Source organism: Astatotilapia calliptera, chromosome 18 (genome assembly GCF_964374335.1).
Source record: "Astatotilapia calliptera chromosome 18, fAstCal68.1, whole genome shotgun sequence".
NCBI classification, from domain to species: Eukaryota; Metazoa; Chordata; class Actinopteri; order Cichliformes; family Cichlidae; genus Astatotilapia; species Astatotilapia calliptera.
Genome location: NC_137439.1, coordinates 11,338,196 through 11,351,387, shown reverse-complemented (window position 1 = coordinate 11,351,387; position 13,192 = coordinate 11,338,196). Strand labels below are relative to the sequence as shown.

Here is a 13,192-nt window from a genome sequence, read left to right as displayed (position 1 = left end):
ACATCACATCAGGGTCTGGGATCAAGTGATTAGAGATTCTTAGTTCCAGATATATTCTCTTTTTTAGGGCTTCGCTATGACTCGATTAAATCAAAATGAATATAGTAGGACCCACTAATAGTGCCTTTATTTGGTCACCTTCCTTTTTAGATATGTCCTCCACTCAAATTCATTAAGAAGATGAATAATCCACAGATACTGCTGTGAACGGCTTTTATTAGAACTCCTTCAGCAGAACAAACGCTACAAAATCACACTTAAATGCTCTCTGCCTACTCCAAAAGAAGCCTCATCTTACCAGCATAACCCTCAATGAGACTTTATTGATCACTGCTTTCATGACATCTGATGTCAAGTTAATGCTTCAATATGAAAATATCTGACGTGCAACATACCTGGGAGTCACTGAGGGGGAAACCACCGCACAAAGGATTATCCTTTGGCCTAATGAAAGATGAGTTTATCACAGCGAAGCAGGAACTGCAGATAAATCACCTGATGCTCGTGTTCTGCGTGTTGGCATTTCATTAGTTCCAGTTCATTACACACATCAGTGGGCCTTTCTTCAAATGTCAGAATGAAAAATCTCCCAACTGATCACAGTTTGCCTTCGTGCTGACCAGCAACGAGACCATAATTTAAAGTGAAGAAGATCCCGTCAGGCAGCTCTGCTAAACTGTTTGATATCAGGGCGCACACGTGGCCTATGGCCGTCTGCTTACAGCCATCCCATACCTCTCTGTCTTTTTCTCCCTCGCTCTCCCCTCCCATCTGAGCGTACGGAAAAACGCCAGGCTGTTTTATAACAGCCCTTCTTGTTGGATTAATCCATGCTGGGGTGCCAATCTCTGGGCCAGCGTCACATTGTGCAGCCTCCAATAGCCAAGAACAGGCGCAGGGACATGAGGACTCGGGTTTTAAAGGGCAGAGATGCACAAACTGTTGGAGATTAGCCGACCTTTAGCAATGCAGTGAAAAAATTCAAACTGATTTTTTTTTCATAATACTTTTTCAAAACAAATTGAGGATTAATGTGTATAAATATAACATATGCCCAACATCAGAATAACTATTAGCAAATACGACAACATTTACTGATGGCTGGATTTTAAGCTGTTAAATGTACACACACAGAATGAGGAAGAAAACAGTTGATTTTGTTTTTTACACACAGAATATTATATCAATGTTTGTGTTTCACTAGAGGTTTTTAGGGAAACGTGTCAAACATGAGGTTTGTAGCACGGCTCTTTAGATCGCCTTGTATAAAAGCCAAATTCAGGTACAGAGACAAAGATGTTTACTCTCAGATTACACAATACATCTCAGTATCTTTTACGCAAGCACAAAAACTTTAATTACAGTAGATCAATTAATATAAAATGCGATTTGATTTTGTAGGTCCCACAAAAAAATGGTAGTTGTTAGTCTCGACTGGTTGGTTTGTTTGTACTATTGTGTAACTTTGGTGTTTTAGGATCAGTGCAGCAACTCCTGCTTTCATAAATACTTGTATGGTTACTAAAAGATGCTTAATGTAACAGATCAATGTATTGATAGAAACGGTAAAGGGACCGGTACTTATATAACATTCACACAGACTCACACACCAATGGACACATCAGAGGCAACTTGCGGTTCACTATCTTTACCAAGGATACTTAAATACACAGGCTGGAGGAGGCAGGGATCCAACCAATGCTCTTTGGATTAGCCATCTCTGCTCTTATTTAAAGTAAATTTTATGTGTATAAAATTTTTAATCTAATTCTTTATTTCTGAAGAGTTCTTTTGAATAGATGGTTATAATGAACTTGAGCTGAACTGGGGTTTTTTTGATCGACAGTATGATTTTATTTGAGAAGCCCACGTTAAGGTGCTTTGTTCATGCAGTGGTGCTCGTCTGCATTTAAAGTGTATGTTAGCATTCAACACTAGTGATAAAGGAGCTGAAAAGATATCCTAAGAAAAGTAATGGGGCTGACTCATACAAACTAGAACAAAACTCAAAGCAGTGCTGGATTATGTGCTTCCCTTTTCTTCTGTAAATTGCGTCACGGTACACCTGAGTCATGGTTTACGAGGTGTAATTAAATTTGAAAAGGAAATGAAGTACTCCTCAATCCAGTTGAGCTGCATTCTTATCAGTAAGTGTGTTGCTCCTTTCCTGTCTATGACTGATGTTATCTCTGTGACTGAGCAGCTCTGAGAGCAAAGGGCAGTTTCTTAGATTCAGTTGCTGAAGCTGATCGCCAAATAAATTGCGTGTAAACACTCTAATAATCTCCTGAAATGGTTATCCTGAATTTTAAAGCAATCAAAAGACTTTATGCGAGCCCACGGAAAAAGAAATGTGGACCAACTCTGAACACATTTGGGGGTGCTGTATTATAAAAGAGCCAGAGACGGTTTATGTTTTTCTGGGACAAAGCTCGGAGGAAAACACAAAAAAATCATTTGGAGCAGCCGCTGTCTCAGCCTTTCTACTTACTACTCCCTCCACTCCTCCTCTTTGAACAAGACAGTCTGTGTCATCTTATGCTCATAAATGTATGCATCGTCCCACCACCACCGAGCTGCATAAAACTGCACCGAGCCACAGTTACAGAGCACGCCCCGCATTACAGATATCTGAAAAATGTCAAAAGAACAATGTGCAGCTTCCTCACACTGCACTCTCGCTCTTTCCCAATAACTTTCTTTTAAAAGGTTATCAGGATTACAGCAACAAGAGTTGCGTTGACTGCATTAGCACATCCATAGTAGACATGAATTCTGCCTCTCAGTCAGTTCCTGATAAGCTGTCTTTGAAAACAGCGATGTTGCGAGCACTGACAGTTAAGGTCAGAAACATCTTTAGAATATAGATTCTGAACCAGTGGTAGACCTTTCTGAAGGGTACGCAGAAGCATGCAAAGTCTCACGGAGACAATGTGGCATGAGCTTAAAATCAAAGCATCTTCAGCAGCGCACATAACGACAGGAAACGAGTAACAGTGTCATCCTGCTGCCAAAAGAAAGCCACATCTCCAGACTGACCGGTCTGGTATTAGCCTAGTTTTTACTTTGTTGGCAGATGGCATGTTACCTCCCGTTGTCAGAATCGATTAGTCTAAGCAACTGAAGCTGAGCAGCACTGAGAATAGCTTCTGCTCATCTCGTTACCTGTGAGACGGCCTTACTTCACAGATGCAGTAAACAGTGATATTGAAGTATAACAAAAGCCTAAATTATACTGATACAGCAGCAAAAATACAAAATTAAAATATTTAAAGAACATGGGTAAATTGGGAGTGTGGGTACACTGCAGTTAAAGTGGGAGTGTACTTCCTAGCACCTAAAGAAGCATGACTTTCCATGATTCAGATTCACCACTAAACTAGAAAAATAGAGCTCAGACATTACTTGGAATTTCCTCTCTGACTTCGTAGCTATCACATACCTTCAGTTTAGTTAGTCTGAAGCTCATAACATCTAGAACAAAATGTTATGTACTGCTTCTTGGGATGTAGCCATTCATTATGTGCCAAACCGTGTAGTGGGAAATGCCATCGAGGTCAAAATGTCTAAACTAAGAGAAGCACGAGAAGCAAGACATCTGGTTTTGACGAGCTCTTTCATTGTTTATTGTTATGAATGTTGGCTAAAAGAAGTTGCTGAACCTCTTTCCTAACGCACATTTATGGGGAACAACTTGTTCACACACCTGAGCTGTGAGTGGGAGGGGTTTTTTGGCCTTATTTTTGAATAATACAGTGAAAGTAACGTGTTCACACATCCTGATGCGAGTGTTTGAGAAAAGATGCTGCACTTAAAGGCAAAATTTGACTGCAGTGACCCTCCTGCTGATCAGGTCAGTGATCACCATTCATCTGAAACATGGTCACATTAACCAAAATTCCTCCTTGTTTATATGTGGAAATCCATATTTACAGGCTGTTCATTTACAGCAAAGCCACAAACTAAACTCTCAACTACTGCATTGTTATTCTCTGACCTCTTTGGTCCTCTCCAGCTCGTTGGCCAGTGCCTGTTTGGCGATCTCCACCTCGATGATCTTTTGTCTGAGCAGCTCGTTCTCGTCCTCAGCTCTGCTGCGTTTGTCCTCCACGATCTCCAGCTCGTTGTGCAAACGTACCGATACATCTTTGGCCACCTAAGGTCACACGGTCCCAAAAGGTTCAAACATAATGCACGTGTTAATATGTTGATTAAGGTACTCCTCTACTGACTTACATCCTAACACATCCACACACGTTTTATTATATAATTTGCTGCCCTATAGGAAAAACTTTCTTTATCATTACTACTATTAAACTGACAGATTAGTTGATAATGACAATGATTATTAGTTTCTCTCTTAAATCAATCTTGTGACACTATCAGTCATTGAACTATTTCAGTTTCCACTTGGACTTCTTGGACTTAAATCTCACCCTCTAGGGAGGTGCAGGTCCACTGTGAAAATAATGAAGGGAAGCTAAGCTAAGGTATATGGGGTTTTTTGGTAAAGCAAACACTGACCTTTAAGTAAAATTAAATGTTGTGCTTTTTTATTGCTATTGATTGATTAAAAATATAGAGCTTGAGGATTGAACTTTTTTTCAGTTTCCCAAATTTTAAAATGCCAGAAAAAGAAAGACTGGCTTAGAGTCATAATGTTGCCACACTGAAAAGATGCTGTGAATAAACTTACAGCTCAGATTATTAATTATCCTAAAGATAAAAATCCTTCTTCATAACTTTGGCGTTATGTGTGAACACATGCAATACTTTGGCATGACAAAATGTCAGTGTAAAAGTGTTGAGTGATGACAGGTGTTACTGCGGTCACTGACAAATACACAGACAAGCTCGCAGACCTTCAGATCCTGCTCCAGACTACGCAGCAGCTCTCCGTCCACGTGTCCGGTCTGAGCAACCCGTAGGCTCTTCTGCTCTGCCTTTCGCAGGCGGTATTGCAGGATTCGGCAGTTTTTATTAGAGCGGTCCAGTTCCCTCCGCAGCTCCTGTACCTGGTAAACCTCCTCCTCCAGATAGCTGTCGCGCACCTCCTCCATCTCAGCCCGCAGCTCGTCCACTTCATCCTGAGAAAGACGGAAAACAGAGGCCGACTATGTTAATAATGCACATTAATGATACTGATATGATTTGAGTGTTCATTTAGAGTAGAAAAGCAGAAAAACGCTATATGAATACCGATCCATTCACCATTTACCAGATGCTTGCTTTTACTGAATTAAAATGCCAAAAAGCACCAAAAATCACTTTGAAAGAAAAAAAATAGCCTTGCTGTTTCTTTCCAGAAATTATAATCTGGTTACTTAAGAGAAAAAAACAAAAACAAAAATGCCTCTCATGGTTTGTTATGGGACTGGCATGGTGGTTTGGTGGCTAGCACCAACACCTCACAGCAAGAAGGTCCTGAGTTAGGATCCAGCTCAGGCCAGCTGGGGCTTCTTGTGTGGAGCATGCATGTTCTCCCTGGGTACTCCCACTTCCTCCCACAATCCAAAGACATGCATGGTGATTCTAAATTGGCCATGCATGTGAATGTTTGTTTGTCTCTATGCGTACAGGCTGGTGATGTATCCAGGGTGTAGCCCGTCTCACACCCTGTGACAGCTGGAACAGGCTCCAGCACAACTGCAATGCTGAATTGGAAAGTTAGACGTACTCCTGAGTTTCTAAAAAAAAAAAAAAAAATTCTGACAGACAAAATAATCTGTTTCAGATGTTCTACAGTTATATCGATGTTTTTATTGGTGAAAACGTTTTTGCAGATAATTCCAATTCCTCAAAAATCCTCTTACACTGATTCCAAATTGTATCCATTATTTTCTTAATCACTTATCCTATTCAGGGTCGGAGTGGAGCTATCCCACCTGTGATGGGGCTCCTGGACAGATTGTCATTGTATTGCAAGACTAACACATCAAGACAGACAACGATTTGCACTCATATTCACAAATACGACCACTTTAGAATAACTAATTAGCTGAACCTAGCATGCATGTCTTTGGGAAGAAGCTGGAGAGAGCCCACACAGGCAGAGTGAGAACATACAAAGTCCTCACCTAAAAGATGTGTATGGACCCAGGATTTCCATGATGCAAGGAACACAATAACTTCCAGTTTAGCATGCATGTGAGCAGCCTGCTGTAAAGACCCAGCTTGACTCTGCATGACTGTCTGATCAGCTGTGATGCTGCTCTGCTACATGTGCTGCAGACAGTGCCAAGAAAACCAGTTAGAGCGACTCCAGCAGACAAACAATATGATCAAACCCTTTCGAAACCAACCTAAAACTCTTTTCCTGCATCATTTTGTTAAACCAGTACCAGACAACATGCACGCCAATAGGAGTACATCTGCGATACAGCAATAAATACATAAATCTGGCACAAGTTATGACGCTGAAATGTAAAACTACAGATCTAAGCTCCTCTACATTATATAACACACATTAAACCTGCAATATGCTGACAGTATTGTATTATCCAGAGGAGGGACTAGAGTTTAAGATTTATCCTACACAGTGGCAAACAGAAGACTATGGGGGATTATTTTTTTAATCGTCTCAAAATATTGTGTTTTTGTTGACTATAAATTAACCACCAACATGTAAGAAAATTGCAAAATATTCAGCCTCAGATGAGCAAGAAAATACTATTAAATTTCAAAGCATATTATTAAAATCTAGCTTAAAGTAAGTCATTTTTCTCTCAGACGGCATCTCAGAACAAAATAAGAGATTTCATCTTCTTGGACTTAAAAAAAAAAAAAAAAGAAGAAAGTTCAGACAAGACAGCTGAAATATCCAATTAGAAAATAGTCACAGAAAATAGTTTGGTTTATTTTTCTGTTGACCAGAGTCTCGGAGTAATAAAAACGTAAGTGGAACACTTGACAAAACCATCAATGAAAACGGAAATTGTTGGTTCTTCTCATTACTCTAAAAAAGATGACGTTTTACAGCTACACGTATTTTAGTCCTAAACTATCAATTTTAAATGGTGTGTGATACAAAAATATAAGAAAGGCGATACAGTCTGCAGTAATATACGGTGGTAGATTACACTAATACTTTTATATGATTACATGAGTTCCAGTAATGCAGGTACTATTAGGGCTGATGATGTAACATTACTAGTTGGTTCTAAGCATCTTATCTTCGGATTGGATGCACTCATATTCTCCAGCTCCTATCAACGTAACATCGCAGTCTGGAAAAAGGGAGATTTATCTGCAGTACCGAGGCACTACTGAGGTTTGTTTGGTGACCACTGAGTTTGCCTCCCATCTCGACGAATCAGTTTGTTCTGTAGATTTCCCCCGAGACGTTTCATCCTAGGACTTAAGCGCCACTAGATGAAAAGACAATTGGACGGAGAAAAAAGAGAGGGAGGGGATGAGTATGTCAATTAATGAAAACTAAATCTATCCTCATTTGGATTGGAAAAGCACACAGTCCATTGTTATACGAGGAGGGCCCCGGAGGAAGCAGCTAATGACCTCGTACGGGGTCGAGCCAATCGATGGCCAGGTTAAAAGAGTCAGAGGCAAGGCAACATCCTGGGAGCATGTGTATAATCGCTGATGTTTATGAAGGGTGTGCATGCTGGGTCACCGGCACTACTTCTTCCTCTCTTGGAAGGGTGGATATTTTGAATTACCAGCTGCTTTAAGAAAGCTGGAGATGTTTGTTTGAACTTGTATTCACGATCAGTGAAGACCTGGAACAGATGATTTTACGTATCAGTTTACCTGACAGTTATTTTATTTGTAATTGATTTATTGTTCAATCCAGAAAGCTGGAGACATATTTAAACATTGACTACCATCATTTTTAGCATGCTTTGTCAAATCAGTAATCCAGAACACTAATGTTATCGATTTACATAAAAGTTAACATGAAGCGAAATAGATGGAAAATTTTATGATCATTAATGAATATATAATTTCATTCTATAAGTTTTAAAAAGCCAGTGGAACTAAAACAATAAGACAACCAATTGATTGACAGACCAAACAAACAGCAACAACACTGATTTTTCATGATCTTAAAGTTGAAATTTTAGTACATTTTTAAAGTAAAATAACTATATTTTTATACTATATAAAAAGGTACATTTTATATGCTTATAAACATTTGAAATACTTATGGATGGGGCTGAAAGTAATTTTGATAGACTAATAACAGACCAAACAAGTAATCTTTCCAGAAGTGTCAGTCAGATAATTAAATAATAATAATAAGATAATCTGTAAAAGGTTCCAGCTATTCTTCTTCTCAAACAGATATATTTTATAATTAACTTTGAATTTATTTTTATTTTTTTTAAAAAGCTCATAAAAAGGTTTTAAAAAACATTTTTTTTAATCTTGTCAACTTTCCAAAATCAAATAATATTGAACGGGGTAGAAAAACAGCAAACCGCCACATTTATGCTTGAAAAACAACAATCAGATCGCTCGCTGATTAATTTGCTCTTAATTAACAATTAATCACTGCAGCTCTAATTAAAAAAACAAAACTCTTTTGTCTTTTGGTAGTAATGTAATGTTGTCATGTATATAAATACCGTATAAACAGACAGATTTTTTATCAAATATCGCTCCCCTATATCTCCCCTGTCTCCCTTCACCCCAATCAAAACTGCCAAACCATCAGAAATAATAAATTCCCAATAAAAATAAATATGTTGAACATTTTTTCCATGAGGATAAGATGCAGCAGAGATGAGGGCTCCCATACATTTTTGGGCCATGGGGGCTGGGGCGTGGTAAAGGACCTCAGAGACCCAGCTGGCAGGCTGACAGCCAAGCAGGAGGGTGTTTGAACCCTGCACACATGGGACATCTGACTGTTATCAAGTCCTGTGGGATAAAGCCATTACAGCGGGAGCCAGTAAAGCTGATTAACTCTCTTGTGTCTCCACCGAGCCAGAGAGAGACGCAGACATGCGTGATCAACTTTGAAATAATACTCTCATCAGTAACATGCAAATAAACATTGAATAAAAATAAAAAAAAGGCTGCAAGAGTGTATGCCGCATTAACTGTTTGCCTCCCCCTCCCCAAATTATGTGGATAACCTACTTAAGGGGGGGGGGGGGGGGGGGGGATTCTGCGTATAATCAGGTCCACTGAAGCTGCAAACAAAGCATTATATACGTACACCCTCTTAAAAACAGAGGTTTCTGAGATCTAACTCTTGGTTAGATCCGCAGACACATGCATTCGTTTGTCATCCACTTATGTTCTGAACACAACTCCAAAAAGTTAAGAAATAGCAGAAATAAGATCTGCACCGCATCTGATTACAGTGTGTTCGCATCATTACGCGCACACACAGATGTACTTATGTATGCCCCAAATGCAACAGAGTGGAAAATGGATGTTGAGACTTTCTGTCAAAACAGACTTTGGTGATTTGACAGCAACAATATGAAACACCTAAATTTTAAAGGGCATACTAGGATAAAAACCACTATCAATGTAATCCTATTGATAAAGGTCAAACCAGCAGGGAATCCCGGGAAGGTTAAAAAAATACGAGTGATGACATGATGAATGGAGAGCGGGGATTTCGTGGGGATGACAGCTGTGCATCATGGGGAAATGTCTTAGGATTGTAATTATGCTTCCAATTAGTGAGCAGGTGGAAGTTCAAGGACACTTAAAAAGAACCCATAGATGTCCTGTGACGGGACCGATTTTGATTGGATAGCTGCTCTGGATGGAATGTGGAAAAATGCACACACAAAAACAGTGATTTTTCTGTAACTTGTTGAAATCAGGCTGTCATACCTTGAGGTAGTCGTTTTCCGATCTCAAGTCCTCAATTTCCCGTTGCAGGTCCTCCTCGGTTGCTTGCTTGGTGCTTGGCAGTTTGGATTGTGCACTTGCGGAGGGTTTCTCCTGCTTGTGTTTCTCTCCGTGCGAGCCCGGAGCGAGCTGAGCCTGAGACTTGCTTCCCTTGGCGGCGGAAGCCTCGGTTGTGCGCGGCGGGGCAGCAGCTGTGGATGCGGTAGCTTCTGCTCCCAGCTGATCCCGGTCACTGGAGCCGGTACCAGACTCGGCGTCGCTACTAGCGGCTGGTGCCAGCCTCTGCTCATCCGATAGCGGCTCGGACGGGCAGTCTGACAGGTCTGAACTGCTGTCGGTCTGGCTGACTCGGCCGAGAGGCGCTCCGGTCGGTACCCGGATCGGGGATCCATGGCTGAGAGGGCCCGGAGAACCGGAGGCTAGTTTTCCCTTCTTGCCTTTGGCGAAGATCGGACTGCTGGTGCAGTCCGGCTTGATGCTGGCGGGTTTGGGCTCAGCTGCGGCATGCTGTGGCACCTTGGTGGGTTTTTTCGCGACGGCAGACTTGGTGTTACTTTTTGCCGTGGCTGCTTTCTCCTTGGCTCCGGCCGGGGTGCGTCTGGAGCTGCGGTTCAGGTGGGCTAAGGGCACTGTGGCAGACTGCTGCTGCTTGCTTAGTTTGGGGGATTTCGGTACGATGGCAGGTGGTTTGGCACCGCGGGTGTGCACGTCTTTGAGGAAAGGTCTGGCCGGTGAAGGCGCTCGGTTCAGTCGCTTCTTCTCCAACTGGTGGTTCTGCGGTTTGGTGTCGCTGCCAGAGCCATTGGAGCTCTCCATTATACACCGACACCGGCAGCAGAAGGCTGATGACGGAAACGATCAATCCACAGCGCCGCGGAAAATCTCTGACATGTGAAAGCAGAATAACAGCCAGGTTTCTCTACCTTCTTCTTCTCCGTCGTCGGGTTGGAGATGCGCATCCTGCGCTGCGCTGGGTGCTTGTATGATTACTCCATCCTGAGCGTGTTCACCAGGGTGTCATTGTAGTCCCCTTTGGAGGAAACGCTGCAATAAACAGGGATTACTGGGACGGATGGGATGACAGACAGGTTGCATCTGCAGACAGGCTTGTAAGACTCAAGTTGGAAAGAAAGGATTAAGTCGGAGTCACACACGCCTCTTCTCTTCTTACACACTCCGGGTTTCCACTCCTCTTTTCCACCGGGCTCGGTATGTTAGACCCCAGTGTCTCTCACCCCTTCTCACTCCTTCCAATCTGACATCAAAAATCTGCAATCGCTGCGGCGAGGCACGACGCCCGTGATTTTCTCCTGGGCGCATGCGCCGCTGCTGCTGCTTCACAAGCACCCAAGCACACCCCTTGTTTTCTCCGGGACCAGGCGGGACCAGGTCTGACACGCTCTGGTGCGCATGTCCTAATGGCACGCACACTATTGGCTATTGAACACCTTCACGCGAGGAGCAAAGATGACCAATAAGTCTCCACGTTTATAATCCTTAGTATTAAGTAAAACATCACTTTTTATAGCATCTTGGACGACATTTGGAAGTTCCCAGACCCAAAATTTAACAGAACAGAGACAGTCAAATAAATCAAGACCATAATCTGGTAATAAATATAGACATCTTTAATTGTATTTCATTAGTTCAAGAATGCCACAAGTTATAAATACCATAAATCTGCTTTAAACATGCCAAAACCTCTCAAAAACAGGTTTAATACAAAGTACAGTCTTCCATCTTAAAAGATACATATTTCAAACAAAAGCACTTTTTTAATGTATATTTTAAACACTGAGTAGTAAAGTAAGGCTTGGGCTATTAAAACAGAGACCACAGGGTTAGTGCGAAATGCAAAAAGTCAAAGGAAGAGGGACAAATCAAATGTTTCCTTCCAAAAAACTCAAGAAATCCTCAGCTAACATTTCAAAACACAACCTTTAAAACCCCAAATTTTCTGATAATTTGTATTCAAAGGTTGTTTTGCTGGCTGATGGTCTTATTGCGAGATGTGCTTGGATGACGGAGACGGTGTCATTAGCAAAGGCATCGCATTTTCAACATCTCCGTTTTGGGATGAACGTTTTCATTTGTTAGAATACATAATGTGCCATTTTATTACCACAAAAGCTCGACTTTAACATAAAAATTCAATCTAAAAACAACAACAAAGCAAGAAAATATTAACTAAAGTCATTCCTTTTGAATCGGTTCATTTGAGCAGTTTTCCTCACCCTCAGACTCGAGCTTTTACTGCAACATCTAACGAAACACAAACACAGCGCTACACTTGAAGTCATATAAGGAAACAAAGACGGAAGAATTAAAGTGGACCTATTATGCTTCTCCACATCTCAACCAGTCACATTGTGGTGATGCTTGCTCAGAAATTGAACTGACTCAAAATTTTAAATCAGTGTATGTGCAATGAGTCAAGTTTAGGCTTCAGACTGCTCTGAATATTCACTTTCAGACCGTTTAAAAAAACAAACAAAAAAAACACGGTTTTATTGCTGAGATTTGAATGTGACCGGATCAATGAAGTGCAATATCTTGTTTTTGAGATATTACACAGAAACTTCACCCATCTGCCATTCAAGTGTTGTGAATGTGATGGGCAACCAATCAGAATATTTTTGGATTAAAGCAGGGGTGTCAAACATGAAGCCTGAGGCCCAGAATTGGCCAGGCAAAGACTTCCATCCAGCCCAATGGACGGCTTTGGAACATCTTAAGGTTCCTATAAAGGTTTGTATGATTTGAATGAATAAAATATGTTTATTCTGTAATTTTACATATTTATTTATTTATGCTGACAGATTTCATTCACTTACTGCAAAATGTCTTCATCGTGTAGAAACTCTGTGATGTACTGTTGACACTTGTTTTTCTTAGATTAAATGGGATTAAAGGTGTAGTTAAACATCTTCACACTGATTGAGAGGGGAGTTTTGCTGGTCAGGCACACTTCAAGCCAATTTGGGCAGTATGTGGCCCACCATGTAAAATTAGTTTGACATCCCGGGCTCAAAGTGAGGGGTATGGGAGCTTAAACGACTTGTTTCAGACGATGGATTAACCGAGGGTCTTCACTGAAGCCCAGTATAAGTGAATCATGCAAAGCTACTCTAGTAGAATCCAAGAATACAAACATGAAAGCATAATAGGTCCCCTTTAAAGGATTTAATCATACACAGGAAGGCTTAGATTATATGCACTGCCTAGTATTTCTGAAAATGTGAACGTAACAGATAATCCACACACTGGTCCGTAACAAACTGCCAAATAAAAATCAAAAGAAAAAAAATGCAAATGACCATTTTAAGCATTTTTTTAAAGAACTCAAAGCCAATCGAGCCAC

At 41.0% G+C, this 13,192-nt stretch overlaps 1 protein-coding gene across 7 annotated transcripts in view; it reads right to left on the bottom strand.

The window, feature by feature from the left end:
* The window catches only part of mtcl1 (microtubule crosslinking factor 1), an 85,535-nt gene extending 74,350 nt beyond the window's left edge, over positions 1–11,185 (bottom strand). For all 7 annotated transcript variants that reach the window (XR_013903058.1, XM_026150591.2, XM_026150588.2 and 4 more), the window contains exons 1-3: positions 9,814–11,185; positions 4,863–5,087; positions 3,998–4,156 (exon numbers count right to left, since the gene is read on the bottom strand). Coding sequence is in view for 6 of the 7 variants with exons in the window: in XM_026150591.2 (XP_026006376.2) it covers positions 3,998–4,156; positions 4,863–5,087; positions 9,814–10,647 (1,218 nt within the window). In the remaining variant the exon portion in view is untranslated. The remainder of the gene's footprint in view (positions 1–3,997; positions 4,157–4,862; positions 5,088–9,813) is intronic.
* Between the last annotated feature and the right edge of the window lie 2,007 nt (positions 11,186–13,192).